The 22,064-nt window shown below is 49.1% G+C and overlaps 2 protein-coding genes across 2 annotated transcripts in view; both read left to right on the plus strand.

Annotated features, from left to right (window-relative positions):
* Positions 1-13,822: 13,822 nt before the first annotated feature.
* LOC142907334 (uncharacterized) lies at positions 13,823-17,881 on the plus strand. Its single transcript, XM_076056750.1, has 2 exons — positions 13,823-13,910; positions 16,540-17,881. The coding sequence occupies exon 2, from the start codon at positions 16,817-16,819 to the stop codon at positions 17,879-17,881; it is 1,065 nt and encodes a 354-aa protein (XP_075912865.1). The 5' UTR covers positions 13,823-13,910; positions 16,540-16,816.
* A 3,110-nt stretch (positions 17,882-20,991) lies between these two features.
* LOC116957571 (septin-2-like) overlaps positions 20,992-22,064 on the plus strand; it is a 42,901-nt gene continuing 41,828 nt past the window's right edge. The window contains exon 1 of the mRNA XM_076056687.1: positions 20,992-21,149. Coding sequence (XP_075912802.1) covers positions 21,141-21,149 — 9 coding nt within the window. The 5' untranslated portion in view covers positions 20,992-21,140. The remainder of the gene's footprint in view (positions 21,150-22,064) is intronic.

Genomic DNA, 22,064 nt, shown 5'->3' on the forward strand with positions numbered 1-22,064 from the left:
ATTGTGGGGCGAGGCCGTTCAACCAAACTCGAGAGATGGCAGCTGGTGAGGAGAAGCCGATCGCCTCACCACCACCTCCACTACACACTCACCACTACACTCACCACTACACTCACCACTACACACTCACCACTACACACACACTCACCACTACACACACACTCACCACTACACACTCACCACTACACTCACCACTACACACTCACCACTACACACTCACCACTACACACTCACCACTACACTCACCACTACACTCACCACTACACACTCACCACACTCACACACACTCACCACACTCACCACTACACACTCACCACACTCACCACTACACACTCACTCACCACACTCACCACTACACACTCACTCACCACACTCACCACTACACACTCACCACTACACACTCACCACTACACACTCACCACACTCACCACTACACACACACTCACCACTACACACTCACCACTACACACACACTCACCACACTCACCACTACACACACACTCACCACTACACACTCACCACTACACTCACCACTACACACACACTCACCACACTCACCACTACACACACACTCACCACTACACACTCACCACTATACACTCACTCACCACACTCACCACTACACACACACTCACCACCGCCTCACCACCACCTCACCACCACCACCACTACACACACTCACCACTACACTCACCATACACTACACACTCACTCACCACCGCCTCACCACCACCACCACTACACACTCACCACTAAACACACACTCACCACCACCACCATACACACTCACCACTACACTCACCACTACACTCACCACTACACTCACCACTACACTCACCACTAAACACACACTCACCACCGCCTCACCACCACCACTACACACTCACCACTCTCACCACTACACGCTCACCACTACACACTCACCACTCACCACTACACACTCACCACTCACCACACTCACCACTAAACACACTCACCACTCACCACACTCACCATACTCACTCACCACACTCACCACTACACACTCACCACCGCCTCACCACCACCTCACCACCACACACACTCACCACTACACACTCACCACTACACACTCACCACTAAACACTCACCACTACACACTCACCACTACACACTCACCACTACACACTCACCATACACACTCACCACCACCACTACACACTCACCACTACACTCACCACTATACACTCACTCACCACCACTACACACTCACCACTACACACTCACCACCACCACTACACACTCACCACCACCACTACACACTCACCATACACACTCACCACTACACACTCACCACCACCACTACACACTCACCACCACCACTACACACTCACCATACACACTCACCACTACACACTCACCACCACCACTACTCACTCACCACCGCCTCACCACACTCACCACTACACACTCACCACTAAACACACACCACACTCACCACTACACACTCACCACTACACACTCACCACTACACACTCACTCACCACTACACACTCACCACTACACACTCACCACTATACACTCACTCACCACTACACACTCACACACACTCACCACTACACACTCACCACTACACACTCACCACTATACACTCACTCACCACTACACACTCACACACACTCACCACTACACACTCACCACTACACACTCACTCACCACTACACACTCACCACTACACACTCACTCACCACTACACACTCACCACTACACACTCACTCACCACTACACACTCACCACCACCACTACACACTCACCACTACACTCACCACTACACTCACCACTACACTCACCACTACACTCACCACTATACACTCACTCACCACCGCCTCACCACCACCACTACACACTCACCACTCTCACCACTACACGCTCACCACTACACACTCACCACTCACCACTACACACTCACCACTCACCACACTCACCATACTCACTCACCACACTCACCACTACACACTCACCACTAAACACACACTCACCACCACCACCATACACACTCACCACACTCACCATACTCACTCACCACACTCACCACTACACACTCACCACTAAACACACACTCACCACCACCACCATACACACTCACCACACTCACCATACTCACTCACCACACTCACCACTACACACTCACCACCGCCTCACCACCACCTCACCACCACACACACTCACCATACACTACACACTCACTCACCACACTCACCACTACGCACTCACCACCACCACACACACTCACCATACACTACACACTCACTCACCACCGCCTCACCACCACCACTACACACTCACTCACCACACTCACCACTACACACTCACCATACACACTCACCATACACACTCACCATACACACTCACCATACACACCATACACACTCACCATACACACTCACCACACTCACCACAACACACTCACCATACTCACTCACCACACTCACCATACACACTCACCACCACCACTACACACTCACCATACACACTCACCATACACACTCACCACTACACACTCACCATACACACTGCACACACACCACACTCACCACTACACACTCACCACTACACACTCACCACACTCACACACACTCACCACACTCACCACACTCACCACACTCACACACTACACACACACTCACCATACACACTCACCACTACACACTCACCACCGCCTCACCACCACTACACACTCACCACTACACACTCACCACTACACACTCACCACCGCCTCACCACCACTACACACTCACCACTACACACTCACCACTACACACTCACCATACTCACTCACCACACTCACCATACACACTCACCATACACACCATACACACTCACCACTACACACTCACCACACTCACCACTACACACTCACCACACTCACCACAACACACTCACCATACTCACTCACCACACTCACCATACACACCATACACACTCACCACTACACACTCACCACTACACACTCACCACACTCACCACCGCCTCACCACCGCCTCACCACCATACACTACACACTCACTCACCACTACACACTCACCACACTCACACACACTCACCACCATACACACTACACACACTCACCACACTCACCACTATACACTCACCACTATACACTCACCACTACATACCATACACACTCACCACTACACACTCACCACACACACTCACACACACTCACCACCACCACACTCACCACCATACACACCACTACACACTCACTACTACACACTCACCACTACACACTCACCACTACACACTCACTACTACACACCACACTCACCACACTCACTACACTCACTACACTCACCATACACACTCACCACACTCACTACACTCACCATACACACTCACCATACACACTCACCATACACACTCACCACTACACACTCACCACTATACACTCACCACTACACACTCACCACCACCACACTCACCACCATACACACCACTACACACTCACCACACACACTCACACACACTCACCACCACCACACTCACCACACCACGACACACTCACCACACTCACACACACTCACCACTCACCACACTCACCACTACACACTCACCATACACACTCACCACTCACCACACTCACCACTACACACTCACCATACACACTCACCACTCACCACACTCACCACTACACACTCACCATACACACTCACCACTCACCACACACACTCACCACTCACCACTACACAATCACCACTACACGCTCACCACACTCACACACACTCACCACTCACCACACTCACACACTACACACACACTCACCACCTCACTCACCACTACACACTCACCACACTCGCACACACTCACCACACTCACTCACCACTCACCACACTCACACACACGACACACACACTCACCACACACACACTCACCACTACACACTCACCACACTCACACACTCACATACACTCACCACTCACCACACTCACCACTCACCACCACACTCACTCACCACTCACCACACTCACCACTCACCACCACACACACTCACCACACTCACCACCTCACTCACCACTACACACACACTCTCACCACTCACCACACACCACACTCTCCTCACTCACCACTCACACACACTCACCACACTCACCACACACTCACCACACACTTACCACCACCTCACACACTCACCACCACCACCTCATTCATTACCACCTCACCACACACTCACTCTCACCACTCACCACTACACACACCCACTCACCACTCACCACCTCACACACTCACCACCTCACTCACCTCACTCACCACTACACACACACACTCACCACCTCACACACTCACCACACTCACCACCACCTCACTCACCACTACACACACACTCTCACCACTCACCACACCACTCACACACACTCACCACCACCTCACCACACACACTCACCACACACTCACCACTCACCACACTCACTCACCACACACTCACTACACTCACCACTCACCACTACACACACTCTCACCACTCAGCACACTCACCACTCACCACCACACTCACCACCTCACTCACCACTACACACTCTCACCACTCACCACACTCACCACTACACACTCTCACCACTCACCACACTCACCACACACACTCACCACACTCACCACTCACTCACCACTACACACTCTCACCACTCACCACACTCACCACCTCACTCACCACTACACACACACTCACCAATCACCACCTCACCACCACCACCTCACTCACCACCACCACCTCACTCACCACCACCACACTCACCACCACCACACTCACCACCACCACCACACTCACCACACTACACACACACTCACCACACTCACCACTCACCTCACACACTCACCACTCACCACACTCACACACCACTCACCACCACACTCACCACACTACACACACACTCACCACTACACACACTCTCACCACTCACCACACTCACCACACTCGCCACTCACACACTCACCACCACCTCACCACACACACTCACCACACTCACCACCTCACTCACCACCACCACACTCACTTCACCACCACCACACTCACCTCACACACACTCATCACCTCACCACCACCACCACACTCACTCACCACACTCACCACTACACACACACACTCTCACCACTCACCCCACCACTCACACACACTCACCACCACCTCACCACACACACTCACCACACACTCACCACTCACCACACTCACTCACCACACTCACCACTCACCACTACACACACCCTCACCACTCACCACACTCACCACCACACTCACCACCTCACTCACCACTACACACTCTCACCACTACACACTCTCACCACTCACCACACTCCCCACTACACACTCTCACCACTCACCACACTCACCACTCACACACCACACTCACCACCACCTCACACACTCACCACACTCACCACTCACTCACCACTACACACTCTCACCACTCACCACACTCACCACCTCACTCACCACTACACACACACTCACCAATCACCACCTCACCACCACCACCACCTCACTCACCACACTACACACACACTCACCACTCACCACTACACACACTCTCACCACTCACCACACTCACCACACTCACCACTCACACACTCACCACCACCTCACCACACACACTCACCACACTCACCACCTCACTCACCATCACCACACTCACCTCACCACCACCACACTCACCTCACACACACTCATCACCTCACCACCACCACCACTCACCACACTCACCACACTCACCACTCACACACTCACCACCACCTCACCACACACACTCACCACACTCACCACCTCACTCACCACCACCACACTCACCTCACCACCACCACACTCACCTCACACACACTCATCACCTCACCACCACCACCACACTCACTCACCACACTCACCACTACACACACACTCTCACCACTCACCACACCACTCACACACACTCACCACCACCTCACCACACACTCACAACACTCACTCACCACCTCACTGCTCACCACTCACCACCTCACCACTCACTACTCACCACTCACTACTCAACTCACTCACCCACACTTCCACAGTTGGTGAGTGGTGAGTTAGTGAGTGAGTGATGAGTTAGTGAGTGAATGGTGAGTTAGTGAATGGTGAGTGGTGAGTTAGTGAGTGAGTGGTGAGTTAGTGAATGGTGAGTGAGTGGTGAGTTAGTGAGTGAGATGGTGAGTTAGTGAGTGGTGAGTGAGTGGTGAGTGAGTGGTGAGTTAGTGAGTGAGTGGTGAGTTAGTGAATGGTGAGTGGTGAGTTAGTGAGTGAGTGGTGAGTTAGTGAATGGTGAGTGAGTGGTGAGTTAGTGAGTGAGATGGTGAGTTAGTGAGTGGTGAGTGAGTGAGTGGTGAGTGAGTGGTGAGTTAGTGAGTGGTGAGTTAGTGAGTGAGTGGTGAGTTAGTGAGTGAGTGGTGAGTTAGTGAGTGAGTGGTGAGTGAGTGAGTGGTGAGTTAGTGAGTGGTGAGTTAGTTAGTGAGTAGTGAGTTAGTGAGTGGTGAGTTAATGAGCGGTGAGTGAGTGAGTGAATGGTGATTGAGTGAGTGGTGAGTTGATGAGTTAGTGAGATAGTGGTGAGTGAGTGGTGAGTTAGTGAGTGAGTGGTGAGTTAGTGAGTGGTGAGTTAGTGAGTGGTGAGTTAGTTAGTGAGTGGTGAGTGAGTTAGTGAGTGGTGAGTTAGTGAGTGAGTGAGTGGTGAGTTAGTGAGTAAGTGGTGAGTTAGTGAGTGAGTGGTGAGTTAGTGAGTGGTGAGTTAGTGAGTGGTGAGTTAGTGAGTGGTGAGTTAGTGAGTGGTGAGTGAGTGGTGAGTTAGTGAGTGAGTGGTGAGTTAGTGAGTGAGTGGTGAGTGAGTGAGTGGTGAGTTAGTGAGTGGTGAGTTAGTTAGTGAGTAGTGAGTTAGTGAGTGGTGAGTTAATGAGCGGTGAGTGAGTGAGTGAATGGTGATTGAGTGAGTGGTGAGTTGATGAGTTAGTGAGATAGTGGTGAGTGAGTGGTGAGTTAGTGAGTGAGTGGTGAGTTAGTGAGTGGTGAGTTAGTGAGTGGTGAGTTAGTTAGTGAGTGGTGAGTGAGTTAGTGAGTGGTGAGTTAGTGAGTGAGTGAGTGGTGAGTTAGTGAGTAAGTGGTGAGTTAGTGAGTGAGTGGTGAGTTAGTGAGTGGTGAGTTAGTGAGTGGTGAGTTAGTGAGTGGTGAGTTAGTGAGTGGTGAGTTAGTGAGTGGTGAGTTAGTGAGTGGTGAGTGGTGAGTTAGTTAGTGAGTGGTGAGTTAGTGAGTGGTGAGAGAGTGGTGAGTGAGTTAGTAAGTGGTGAGTTAGTGATTGAGTCGTGAGTTAGTGAGAAAGTGGTTAGTGAGTGGTAAGTGAGTGGTGAGTGAGTGAGTGGTGAGTGAGTGAGTGGTGAGTTAGTGAGTTAGTGAGTGAGTGGTGAGTGAGTGAGTGGTGCATTAGTGAGTGGTGAGTTAGTGAGTGAGTGGTGAGTGAGTGAGTTAGTGAGTGAGTGGTGAGTTAGTGAGTGGTGAGTTAGTGAGTTAGTGAGTGAGTGGTGCGTTAGTGAGTGGTGAGTGAGTGAGTGAGTGGTGAGTGAGTTAGTGAGTGAGTGGTGAGTTAGTGAGTGGTGAGTTAGTGAGTGAGTGGTGAGTTAGTGAGTGGTGAGTGAGTGAGAGAGTGGTGAGTTAGTGAGTGGTGAGTTAGTGAGTGAGTGGTGAGTGAGTGGTGAGTGAGTTAGTGAGTGAGTGGTGAGTGAGTGGTGAGTTAGTGAGTGAGTGAGTGGTGAGTTGCTGAGTTAGTGGTGAGTTAGTGAGTGAGTGGTGAGTTAGTGAGTGAGTGGTGAGTTAGTGAGTGAGTGGTGAGTTAGTGAGTGGTGAGTTAGTGAGTGAGTGGTGAGTGAGTGGTGAGTTAGTGAGTGAGTGGTGAGTTAGTGAGTGGTGAGTTAGTGAGTGAGTGGTGAGTTAGTGAGTGAGTGGTGAGTTAGTGAGTGGTGAGTTAGTGAGTGAGTGGTGAGTTAGTGAGTGGTGAGTTAGTGAGTGAGTGGTGAGTGAGTTAGTGAGTTAGTGAGTGAGTGGTGAGTTAGTGAGTGGTGAGTGAGTTAGTGAGTGGTGAGTTAGTGAGTGAGTGGTGAGTTAGTGAGTGGTGAGTTAGTGAGTGAGTGGTGAGTGAGTTAGTGAGTTAGTGAGTGGTGAGTTAGTGAGTGGTGAGTGAGTTAGTGAGTGGTGAGTTAGTGTGAGAGTGGTGAGTGAGTGAGTGGTGAGTTAGTGAGTGAGTGGTGAGTGAGTTAGTGAGTTAGTGAGTGAGTGGTGAGTTAGTGAGTGGTGAGTGAGTTAGTGAGTGGTGAGTTAGTGAGTGAGTGGTGAGTTAGTGAGTGGTGAGTTAGTGAGTGAGTGGTGAGTGAGTGGTGAGTGAGTGAGTGAGTGGTGAGTGAGTGAGTGAGTGGTGAGTTAGTGAGTGGTGAGTGAGTTAGTGAGTGGTGAGTTAGTGTGAGAGTGGTGAGTGAGTGAGTGAGTGGTGAGTTAGTGAGTGAGTGGTGAGTTAGTGAGTGAGTGGTGAGTGAGTGGTGAGTTAGTGAGTGAGTGGTGAGTTAGTGAGTGGTGAGTTAGTGAGTGGTGAGTTAGTGAGTGGTGAGTTAGTGTGAGAGTGGTGAGTTAGTGAGTGGTGAGTTAGTGAGTGGTGAGTTAGTGTGAGAGTGGTGAGTTAGTGAGTGGTGAGTGAGTGAGTGGTGAGTTAGTGAGTGGTGAGTTAGTGAGTTAGTGAGTGAGTGGTGAGTTAGTGAGAGAGTGGTGAGTTAGTGAGTTAGTGAGTGAGTGGTGAGTTAGTGAGTTAGTGAGAGAGTGGTGAGTTAGTGAGTGGTGAGTTAGTGTGAGAGTGGTGAGTGAGTGAGTGGTGAGTGAGTGGTGAGTTAGTGTGAGAGTGGTGAGTGAGTTAGTGAGTGAGTGGTGAGTGAGTTAGTGAGTGGTGAGTTAGTGTGAGAGTGGTGAGTTAGTGAGTGGTGAGTGGTGAGTTAGTGTGAGAGTGGTGAGTGGTGAGTGAGTGGTGAGTTAGTGAGTGGTGAGTTAGTGAGTGAGTGGTGAGTTAGTGAGAGAGTGGTGAGTTAGTGAGTGAGTGGTGAGTTAGTGAGTTAGTGAGAGAGTGGTGAGTTAGTGAGTGGTGAGTTAGTGTGAGAGTGGTGAGTGAGTGAGTGGTGAGTGAGTGAGTGGTGAGTTAGTGTGAGAGTGGTGAGTGAGTGAGTGGTGAGTGAGTGGTGAGTTAGTGAGTGGTGAGTTAGTGTGAGAGTGGTGAGTGAGTTAGTGAGTGAGTGGTGAGTGAGTTAGTGAGTGGTGAGTTAGTGTGAGAGTGGTGAGTTAGTGAGTGGTGAGTTAGTGAGTGGTGAGTTAGTGTGAGAGTGGTGAGTGGTGAGTGAGTGAGTGGTGAGTTAGTGAGTGGTGAGTTAGTGAGTGAGTGGTGAGTTAGTGAGAGAGTGGTGAGTTAGTGAGTTAGTGAGTGAGTGGTGAGTTAGTGAGTTAGTGAGAGAGTGGTGAGTTAGTGAGTGGTGAGTTAGTGTGAGAGTGGTGAGTGAGTGAGTGGTGAGTGAGTGAGTGAGTGGTGAGTTAGTGTGAGAGTGGTGAGTGAGTGAGTGGTGAGTGAGTGGTGAGTTAGTGAGTGGTGAGTTAGTGTGAGAGTGGTGAGTTAGTGAGTGGTGAGTGAGTGAGTGGTGAGTTAGTGAGTGGTGAGTTAGTGAGTTAGTGAGTGAGTGGTGAGTTAGTGAGAGAGTGGTGAGTTAGTGAGTTAGTGAGTGAGTGGTGAGTTAGTGAGTTAGTGAGAGAGTGGTGAGTTAGTGAGTGGTGAGTTAGTGTGAGAGTGGTGAGTGAGTGAGTGGTGAGTGAGTGGTGAGTTAGTGTGAGAGTGGTGAGTGAGTTAGTGAGTGAGTGGTGAGTGAGTTAGTGAGTGGTGAGTTAGTGTGAGAGTGGTGAGTTAGTGAGTGGTGAGTGGTGAGTTAGTGTGAGAGTGGTGAGTGGTGAGTGAGTGGTGAGTTAGTGAGTGGTGAGTTAGTGAGTGAGTGGTGAGTTAGTGAGAGAGTGGTGAGTTAGTGAGTTAGTGAGTGAGTGGTGAGTTAGTGAGTTAGTGAGAGAGTGGTGAGTTAGTGAGTGGTGAGTTAGTGTGAGAGTGGTGAGTGAGTGAGTGGTGAGTGAGTGAGTGGTGAGTTAGTGTGAGAGTGGTGAGTGAGTGAGTGGTGAGTGAGTGGTGAGTTAGTGAGTGGTGAGTTAGTGTGAGAGTGGTGAGTGAGTTAGTGAGTGAGTGGTGAGTGAGTTAGTGAGTGGTGAGTTAGTGTGAGAGTGGTGAGTTAGTGAGTGGTGAGTTAGTGAGTGGTGAGTTAGTGTGAGAGTGGTGAGTGGTGAGTGAGTGAGTGGTGAGTTAGTGAGTGGTGAGTTAGTGAGTGAGTGGTGAGTTAGTGAGAGAGTGGTGAGTTAGTGAGTTAGTGAGTGAGTGGTGAGTTAGTGAGAGAGTGGTGAGTTAGTGAGTGGTGAGTTAGTGTGAGAGTGGTGAGTGAGTGAGTGGTGAGTGGTGAGCTAGTGTGAGAGTGGTGAGTGAGTGAGTGGTGAGTGAGTGGTGAGTTAGTGAGTGGTGAGTTAGTGTGAGAGTTGTGAGTGATATCGTTTGTCTGGTGAGCCGAGTTAACACTGTCTGTCTCTCTCCCCCCCCCACTCTCTCCCCCCCCCCTCTCCCCCTCTCCGCAGAATCGAGGGTGAGTTCCCATTTCCGTGTCCCCCTCACCCTGCACCAGGGCCATCGCCTGAAACGTCACTTTTGTCTTTACACACAGTGTGTCCAGTACATGTCACACAGGGAGGGGGTGAGTGGGTGGGTGAGTTAGTGGGTGGGTGAGTGGGTGGGTGGGTGAGTGGGTGGGTAAGTGGGTGAGTGGGTGGGTGAGTGGGTGAGTGGGTGGGTGAGTGGGTGAGTGGGTGGGTGAGTGGGTGAGTGGGTGGGTGAGTGGGTGAGTGGGTGGGTGAGTGGGTGAGTGGGTGGGTGAGTGGGTGAGTGGGTGGGTGAGTGGGTGAGTGGGTGGGTGAGTGGGTGAGTGGGTGAATTAGTGTGTGAGTTCATGGGTGGGTGGGTTAGTGGGTGTGGGTGAGTGGGTGAGTGAGTGAGTTAGTGGGTGGGTGAGTGGGTGGATGAATTATTGGGTGGGTGAGTGGCTGGGTGGTGAGTGGATGGGTGAGTGGGTGGGTGAGTGAGTGGGTGGGTGGGTGGGTTACTGGGTGAGTTACTGGGTGACTTGGTGGGTGGGTGAGTTGGATGAGTGGGTGAATTAGTGTTTGAGTTCATGGGTGGGTGTGGGTGAGTGGATGGGTGAGTGGATGGGTGAGTGGGTGGGTTAGTTGGTGGGTGAGTTAGTGGGTGTGGGTGAGTGGGTGGATGGGTGTGGGTGGGTGAGTGGGTGAGTGGGTGATGGAGTGGGTGGGTGGGTTGGTGGGTGGGTGAGTGGGTGGGTGAGTGGGTGGGTGAGTGAGTGGGTGGGTGAGTGAGTGGGTGGGTGGGTGTGTGGGTGGGTGAGTGGATGGGTAAGTGGATGGGTGGGTGAGTGGATGGGTGGGGTCACAATCCCATATAGGTCTATGGGGTCACAATCCCATATAGGTCTATGGGGTCACAATCCCATATAGGTCTATGGGGTCACAATTCCATATAGGTCTATGGGTCACAATCCCATATAGGTCGATCCCATATAGGTCTATAGGGTCACAATCCCATATAGGTCTATGGGGTCACAACCCCACATAGGTCTATGGGGTCACAATCCCATATAGGCCTATGGGGTCACAATCCCATATAGGCCTATGGGGTCACAATCCCATATAGGTCTATGGGGTCACAATCCCATATAGGTCTATGGGGTCACAATCCCACGTATGTGTATGGGGTCACAATCCAATATAGTTCTATGGGTTCACAATCCCATATATGCCTATGGGGTCACAATCCCATATAGGTCTATGGGGTCACAATCCCATATAGGTCTATGGGGCCACAATCACATATAGGTCTATAGGGTCACAATCCCATATAGGTCTATGGGGTCACAATCCCATATAGATCTATGGGGCCACAATCCCATATAGGTCTATGGGGTCACAATCCCATATAGGTCTATGGGGTCACAATCCCATGTAGGTCTATGGGGTCACAATCCCATATAGGTCTATGGGGCCACAATCCCATATAGGTCTATGGGGTCACAATCCCATATAGGTCTATGGGGTCACAATCCCATATAGGTCTATGGGGTCACAATCCCATATAGGTCTATGGGGTCACAATTCCATATAGGTCTATGGGTCACAATCCCATATAGGTCGATCCCATATAGGTCTATAGGGTCACAATCCCATATAGGTCTATGGGGTCACAATCCCATATAGGTCTATGGGTTCACAACCCCACATAGGTCTATGGGGTCACAATCCCATATAGGCCTATGGGGTCACAATCCCATATAGGCCTATGGGGTCACAATCCCATATAGGTCTATGGGGTCACAATCCCATATAGGTCTATGGGGTCACAATCCCACGTATGTGTATGGGGTCACAATCCCATATAGGTCTATGGGTTCACAATCCCACGTAGGTCTATGGGGTCACAATCCCATATAGGTCTATGGGGTCACAATCCCATATAGGTCTATGGGGCCACAATCCCATATAGGTCTATGGGGTCACAATCCCATATAGGTCTATGGGGTCACAATCCCATATAGGTATATGGGGCCACAATCCCATATAGGTCTATGGGGTCACAATCCCATATAGGTCTATGGGGTCACAATCCCATATAGGTCTATGGGGTCACAATCCCATATAGGTCTATGGGGCCACAATCCCATATAGGTCTATGGGGTCACAATCCCATATAGGTCTATGGGGTCACAATCTCATATAGGTCTATGGGTTCACAATCCCACATAGGTCTATGGGTTCACAATCCCATATAGGTCTATGGGGTCACAATCCCATATAGGTCTATGGGTTCACAATCCCACATAGGTCTATGGGTTCACAATCCCACGTGTATGGGGTCACAATCTCTATGGGGTCACAATCCCTATGGGGTCACAATCCCATATAGACCTATGGGGTCACAATCCCATATAGGCCTATGGGGTCACAATCCCTATGGGGTCACGATCCCATATAGACCTATGGGGTCACAATCCCTATGGGGTCACAATCCCTATGGGGTCACAATCCCATATAGACCTATGGGGTCACAATCCCATATAGGCCTATGGGGTCACAATCCCTATGGGTTCACAATCCCATATAGGCCTATGGGGTCACAATCTCTATGGGGTCACAATCCCATATAGGCCTATGGGGTCACAATCCCTATGGGGTCACAATCCCATATAGACCTATGGGGTCACAATCCCTATGGGGTCACAATCCCTATGGGGTCACAATCCCATATAGACCTATGGGGTCACAATCCCATATAGGCCTATGGGGTCACGATCCCTATGGGGTCACAATCCCTATGGGGTCACAATCCCATATAGACCTATGGGGTCACAGTCCCATATAGGCCTATGGGGTCACAATCCCTATGGGTTCACAATCCCATATATACCTATGGGGTCACAATCCCTATGGGGTCCCAATCCCTATGGGGTCACGATCCCATATAGACCTATGGGGTCACGATCCCATATAGGCCTATGGGGTCACCGTCCCATACAGACTGTACCCGGCTCTCTCCCCGCCCACCGCCCTACAGAGCTACAGGAAGCGGTTTGAGGCGACCTTTGGAGGGGGGGGCCGGGGGGAGGGGCCGGCGGCGGGGGGAGGGGCGGGGCCCGGGGGACTTGGAGTGGGGGCGGGCCCCCCGCTGCTGAGGTCGGAGGTCGCGGCCGGCCCGCTGAGGTCGGAGGTCGCGGCCGCTGACAAGGCGAAGGTGACGCCCTCGCATCGCTCGCCCACTCACTCGCTCATTCACTCACTCATTCATTCATTCACTCATTCACTCATTCATTCACTCACTCGCTCGCTCATTCGTTCGTTCATTCACTCATTCACTCGTTCATTCACTCACTCATTCACTCAATCACTCGCTCATTCACTCATTCACTCACTCATTCACTCACTCATTCACTCACTCATTCATTCACTCATTCATTCACTCATTCACTCGTTCATTCACTCACTCATTCACTCATTCACTCGCTCATTCACTCATTCACTCACTCATTCGCCCGTTCACTCATTCACTCATTCACTCGCTCATTCACTCGCTCACTCATTCATTCACTCTAACACTCATTCACTCTGACACTAATTCACTCATTAATTCACTCACTCATTCATTCACTCTTACACTCATTCACTCACTCATTCCCTCATTCACTCATTCACTCATTCACTCGCTCACTCATTCACTCTTACACTCTTACACTCATTCACTCATTAATTCACTCATTCACTCACTCATTCACTCATTCACTCTTACACTCATTCGCTCACTCATTCGTCCACTCATTCGCTCATTCACTCACTCATTCATTCGCTCACTGATTCACTCATTTGCTCATTCACTCACTCATGCATTCGCTCACTCATTCTCTCATTCATTCTCTCATTCATTTTCTCACTCATCCATTCACTGATTCTCTCACTTATTCACTCACTCATTCTCTCACTCATTCTCTCACTCATTCACTCACTCACTCATTCTCTCATTCACTCACTCATTATCTCACTCATTCACTCAATCTCTCACTCACTATCTCACTCATTCACTCAATCTCTCACTCACTATCTCACTCATTCACTCACTCATTCTCTCACTCATTCACTCACTCATTCTCTCACTCATTCTCTCACTCATTAATTCATTCTCTCATTCACTCACTCATTCTCTCACTCATTCACTCATTCTGTCACTCATTCTCTCACTCATTCTCTCACTCATTCTCTCACTTATTCTCTCACTCTTTCTCTCACTCATTCTCTCACTCACTCATTCTCTCACTCATTCTCTCACTCATTCTCTCACTCGTTCTCTCACTCATTCACTCACTCATTCTCTCATTCACTCACTCATTCTCTCACTCACTCACTCACTCATTCTCTCACTCATTCTCTCATTCATTCTCTCATTCTCTCACTCATTCTCTCACTCATTCTCTCACTCATTCTCTCACTCATTCTCTCACTCACTATCTCACTCATTCTCTCACTCATTCTCTCTGACTCATTCACTCACTCATTCTCTCATACACTCACTCATTCTCTCACTCATTCTCTCACTCATTCTCACACTCATTCACTCACTCATTCTCTCACTCATTCTCTCATTCACTCACTCATTCTCTCATTCACTCATGCATTCACTCACTCATTCTCTCATTCACTCACTCATTTTCTCATTCTCTCACTCACTCATTCTCTCACTCACTCATTCACTCACTCACTCACTCATTCTCTCACTCATTCTCTCACTCACTCACTCATTCTCTCACTCATTCTCTCACTCACTCACTCATTCTCTCACTCACTCACTCATTCTCTCATTCATTCACTCATTCACTCACTCATTCTCTCATTCACTCACTCATTCTCTCACTCATTCACTCAATCTCTCACTCACTATCTCACTCATTCACTCAATCTCTCACTCACTATCTCACTCATTCACTCACTCATTCTCTCACTCATTCACTCACTCATTCTCTCACTCATTCTCTCACTCATTAATTCATTCTCTCATTCACTCACTCATTCTCTCACTCATTCACTCATTCTGTCACTCATTCTCTCACTCATTCTCTCACTCATTCTCTCACTTATTCTCTCACTCTTTCTCTCACTCATTCTCTCACTCACTCATTCTCTCACTCATTCTCTCACTCATTCTCTCACTCGTTCTCTCACTCATTCACTCACTCATTCTCTCATTCACTCACTCATTCTCTCACTCACTCACTCACTCACTCATTCTCTCACTCATTCTCTCATTCATTATCTCATTCTCTCACTCATTCTCTCACTCATTCTCTCACTCATTCTCTCACTCATTCTCTCACTCACTATCTCACTCATTCTCTCACTCATTCTCTCTGACTCATTCACTCACTCATTCTCTCATACACTCACTCATTCTCTCACTCATTCTCTCACTCATTCTCACACTCATTCACTCACTCATTCTCTCACTCATTCTCTCATTCACTCACTCATTCTCTCATTCACTCATGCATTCACTCACTCATTCTCTCATTCACTCACTCATTTTCTCATTCTCTCACTCACTCATTCTCTCACTCACTCATTCACTCACTCACTCACTCATTCTCTCACTCATTCTCTCACTCACTCACTCATTCTCTCACTCATTCTCTCACTCACTCACTCATTCTCTCACTCACTCACTCATTCTCTCATTCATTCACTCATTCACTCACTCATTCTCTCATTCACTCACTCATTCTCTCACTCACTCACTCATTCTCTCACTCATTCTCTCACTCACTCACTCATTCTCTCACTCATTCCCTCACTCATTCTCTCACTCATTCTCCTGCTAGGCCTCCCCACTGAGTGGGGAGTTATCCACCAGCTCGCCTGCAGCAGGCTATGTCGGATTTGCCAACCTCCCTAACCAAGTCATTCACTCATTCCCTCACTCATTCACTCACTCACTCTTACACTCTTACACTCATTCACTCATTAATTCACTCATTCACTCACTCATTCACTCATTCACTCTTACACTCATTCGCTCACTCATTCGTCCACTCATTCGCTCATTCACTCACTCATTCATTCGCTCACTGATTCACTCATTTGCTCATTCACTCACTCATGCATTCGCTCACTCATTCTCTCATTCATTCTCTCATTCATTTTCTCACTCATCCATTCACTCATTCTCTCACTTATTCACTCACTCATTCTCTCACTCATTCTCTCACTCATTCACTCACTCACTCATTCTCTCATTCACTCACTCATTATCTCACTCATTCACTCAATCTCTCACTCACTATCTCACTCATTCACTCAATCTTTCACTCACTATCTCACTCATTCACTCACTCATTCTCTCACTCATTCACTCACTCATTCTCTCACTCATTCTCTCACTCATTAATTCATTCTTTCATTCACTCACTCATTCTCTCACTCATTCACTCATTCTGTCACTCATTCTCTCACTCATTCTCTCACTCATTCTCTCACTTATTCTCTCACTCTTTCTCTCACTCATTCTCTCACTCACTCATTCTCTCACTCATTCTCTCACTCATTCTCTCACTCGTTCTCTCACTCATTCACTCACTCATTCTCTCATTCACTCACTCATTCTCTCACTCACTCACTCACTCATTCTCTCACTCATTCTCTCATTCATTCTCTCATTCTCTCACTCATTCTCTCACTCATTCTCTCACTCATTCTCTCACTCATTCACTTCACTCACTATCTCACTCATTCTCTCTGACTCATTCACTCACTCATTCTCTCATACACTCACTCATTCTCTCACTCATTCTCTCACTCATTCTCACACTCATTCACTCACTCATTCTCTCACTCATTCTCTCATTCACTCACTCATTCTCTTCATTCACTCATGCATTCACTCACTCATTCTCTCATTCACTCACTCATTTTCTCATTCTCTCACTCACTCATTCACTCACTCATTCACTCACTCTCTCACTCATTCTCTCATTCACTCACTCATTCTCTCATTCTCTCACTCATTCTCTCACTCACTCATTCTCTCATTCATTCACTCACTCATTCACTCACTCATTCTCTCATTCACTCACTCATTCTCTCACTCACTCACTCATTCTCTCACTCATTCTCTCACTCACTCACTCATTCACTCACTCATTCTCTCACTCATTCTCCTGCTAGGCCTCCCCACTGAGTGGGGAGTCATCCACCAGCTCGCCTGCAGCAGGCTATGTCGGATTTGCCACCCTCCCTAACCAAGTCATTCACTCATTCTCTCACTCATTCTCTCACTCACTCTCTCACTCATTCTCTCATTCACTCACTCATTCTCTCTCTCACTCATTCTCTCATTCACTCACTCATTCTCTCACTCTCTCACTCATTCACTCATTCCCTCACTCATTCCCTCACTCATTCTCTCACTCACTCATTCTCTCACTCATTCTCACTCATTCACTCACTCATTCTCTCACTCACTCATTCTCTCACTCACTCACTCATTCACTCACTCACTCACTATCTCACTCATTCTCTCACTCACTCATTCACGCACTCATTCACTCACTCATTCTCTCATACACTCACTCATTCTCTCACTCATTCTCTCACTCATTCCCTCACTCATCCTCTCACTCATTCTCTCACTCATTCTCTCATTCTCTCACTCATTCACTCATTCTCTTCACTCACTCACTCATCTCTCATTCTCTCACTCACTCATTCTCTCACTCATTCTCCTGCTAGGCCTCCCCACTGAGTGGGGAGTCATCCACCAGCTCGCCTGCAGCAGGCTATGTCGGATTTTGCCAACCTCCCTAACCAAGTCATTCACTCATTCCCTCACTCATTCACTCACTCACTCTTACACTCTTACACTCATTCACTCATTAATTCACTCATTCACTCACTCATTCACTCATTCACTCTTACACTCATTCGCTCACTCATTCGTCCACTCATTCGCTCATTCACTCACTCATTCATTCGCTCACTGATTCACTCATTTGCTCATTTCACTCACTCATGCATTCGCTCACTCATTCTCTCATTCATTCTCTCATTCATTTTCTCACTCATCCATTCACTCATTCTCTCACTTATTCACTCACTCATTCTCTCACTCATTCTCTCACTCATTCACTCACTCACTCATTCTATCATTCACTCACTCATTATCTCACTCATTCACTCAATCTCTCACTCACTATCTCACTCATTCACTCAATCTTTCACTCACTATCTCACTCATTCACTCACTCATTCTCTCACTCATTCACTCACTCATTCTCTCACTCATTCTCTCACTCATTCCTCATTCATTCTCTCATTCACTCACTCATTCTCTCACTCATTCACTCATTCTGTCACTCATTCTCTCACTCATTCTCTCACTTATTCTCTCACTCTTTCTCTCACTCATTCTCTCACTCACTCATTCTCTCACTCATTCTCTCACTCATCTCTTTCTCTCACTCGTTCTCTCACTCATTCACTCACTCATTCTCTCATTCACTCACTCATTCTCTCACTCACTCACTCACTCACTCATTCTCTCACTCATTCTCTCATCCATTCTCTCATTCTCTCACTCATTCTCTCACTCATTCTCTCACTCATTCTCTCACTCATTCTCTCACTCATTCTCTCACTCACTATCTCACTCATTCTCTCACTCATTCTCTCTGACTCATTCACTCACTCATTCTCTCATACACTCACTCATTCTCTCACTCATTCTCTCACTCATTCTCACACTCATTCACTCACTCATTCTCTCACTCATTCTCTCATTCACTCACTCATTCTCTCATTCACTCATGCATTCACTCACTCATTCTCTCATTCACTCACTCATTTTCTCATTCTCTCACTCACTCATTCTCTCACTCACTCATTCACTCACTCATTCACTCACTCTCTCACTCATTCTCTCATTCACTCACTCATTCTCTCATTCTCTCACTCATTCTCTCACTCACTCACTCATTCTCTCATTCATTCACTCACTCATTCACTCACTCATTCTCTCATTCACTCACTCATTCTCTCACTCACTCACTCATTCTCTCACTCATTCTCTCACTCACTCACTCATTCACTCACTCATTCTCTCACTCATTCTCCTGCTAGGCCTCCCCACTGAGTGGGGAGTCATCCACCAGCTCGCCTGCAGCAGGCTATGTCGGATTTGCCAACCTCCCTAACCAAGTCATTCACTCATTCCCTCACTCATTCCCTCACTCATTCTCATTCTCTCACTCATTCTCACTCATTCACTCACTCATTCTCTCACTCACTCATTCTCTCACTCACTCACTCATTCACTCACTCACTATCTCACTCATTCTCTCACTCACTCATTCACGCACTCATTCACTCACTCATTCTCTCATACACTCACTCATTCTCTCACTCATTCTCTCACTCATTCCCTCACTCATCCTCTCACTCATTCTCTCACTCATTCTCTCATTCTCTCACTCATTCTCTCACTCATTCACTCATTCTCTCACTCACTCACTCATTCTCTCATTCTCTCACTCACTCATTCTCTCACTCACTCATTCTCTCACTCACTCACTCATTCTCTCACTCACTCATTCACTCACTCATTCACTCACTCTCTCACTCATTCACTCACTCACTCACTCATTCTCTCACTCATTCTCTCACTCACTCACTCATTCTCTCACTCATTCACTCACTCATTCTCTCACTCATTCTCTCACTCATTCTCCTGCTAGGCCTCCCCACTAAGTGGGGAGTCATCCACCAGCTCGCCTGCCGCAGGCTATGTCGGATTTTGCCAACCTCCCTAACCAAGTCATTCATTCATTCTCTCACTCATTCACTCACTCATTCTCTCATTCACTCACTCATTCTCTCATTCTCTCACTCATTCACTCATTCTCTCACTCATTCACTCATTCTCTCATTCACTCACTCATTCTCTCATTATCTCACTCACTCACTCATTCTCTCACTCACTCACTCACTCATTCTCTCACTCACTCATTCTCTCACTCACTTACTCACTCATTCTCTCACTCACTCATTCTCTCACTCACTCATTCTCTCACTCACTCATTCTCTCACTCACTCATTCTCTCACTCATTCTCTCACTCATTCTCTCACTCATTCCCTCACTCATTCTCTCACTCATTCTCTCACTCATTCTCTCACTCACTCATTCTCTCACTCACTCACTCATTCTCTCACTCACTCACTCACTCATTCTCTCACTCATTCTCTCACTCCCTCACGCACTCATTCTCTCACTCATTCCCTCACTCATTCTCTCACTCATTCTCCTGCTAGGCCTCCCCACTGAGTGGGGAGTCATCCACCAGCTCGCCTGCCGCAGGCTATGTCGGATTTGCCAACCTCCCTAACCAAGTCCATCGCAAGTCCGTGAAGAAGGGCTTCGAGTTTACACTCATGGTGGCCGGTGAGTGTGAGTGTGGTGGTGGTGGTGGTGAGGGTGGTGAGGGTGGTGGTGGTGGTGGTGAGTGTGGTGGTGGTGGTGGTGGTGAGGGTGGTGGTGGTGGTGGTGAGTGTGGTGGTGGTGGTGGTGAGGGTGGTGGTGGTGAGGGTGAGGGTGGTGGTGGTGAGGGTGAGGGTGGTGGTGGTGAGGGTGGTGGTGGTGGTGAGGGTGGTGGTGAGGGTGGTGGTGGTGTGTGTGGTGGTGAGGGTGGTGAGGGTGGTGGTGGTGAGGGTGGTGGTGGTGGTGAGGGTGGTGGTGGTGGTGAGGGTGGTGGTGGTGGTGAGGGTGGTGAGGGTGGTGAGGGTGGTGGTGAGGGTGGTGAGGGTGGTGGTGGTGAGGGTGAGGGTGGTGGTGGTGGTGAGGGTGGTGGTGGTGGTGGTGAGGGTGGTGGTGGTGGTGAGGGTGGTGGTGGTGGTGAGGGTGGTGGTGAGGGTGGTGGTGGTGGTGAGGGTGGTGGTGGTGAGGGTGAGGGTGGTGGTGGTGAGGGTGGTGGTGGTGAGGGTGGTGGTGGTGGTGGTGGTGGTGAGGGTGGTGGTGGTGAGGGTGGTGGTGAGGGTGGTGGTGAGGGTGGTGGTGAGGGTGGTGAGTGTGGTGGTGAGTGTGGTGGTGGTGGTGGTGGTGAGTGTGGTGGTGAGTGTGGTGGTGGTGGTGGTGAGGGTGGTGGTGGTGGTGAGGGTGGTGATGGTGGTGAGGGTGGTGGTGGTGAGGGTGGTGGTGAGGGTGGTGAGGGTGGTGAGTGTGAGGGTGAGGGTTGTGGTGAGGGTTGTGGTGAGGGTGGTGGTGAGGGTGGTGGTGAGGGTGATGGTGGTGGTGAGGGTGGTGAGGGTGAGTGTGGCGGTGAGGGTGGTGGTGGTGGTGGTGAGGGTGGTGGTGGTGAG

The sequence above is a fragment of the Petromyzon marinus genome, chromosome 77, assembly GCF_048934315.1.
Source record: "Petromyzon marinus isolate PM22_M1 ecotype Great Lakes invasive population chromosome 77, UKy_Petmar_22M1.pri1.0, whole genome shotgun sequence".
Taxonomy (NCBI): domain Eukaryota; kingdom Metazoa; phylum Chordata; class Hyperoartia; order Petromyzontiformes; family Petromyzontidae; genus Petromyzon; species Petromyzon marinus.

What these genes read in the sequence shown, in the direction of transcription:
- LOC142907334 (XM_076056750.1), top strand. Translation starts at nt 16,817, where the DNA reads ATGCATTCGCTCACTCATTCTCTCATTCATTCTCTCATTCATTTTCTC.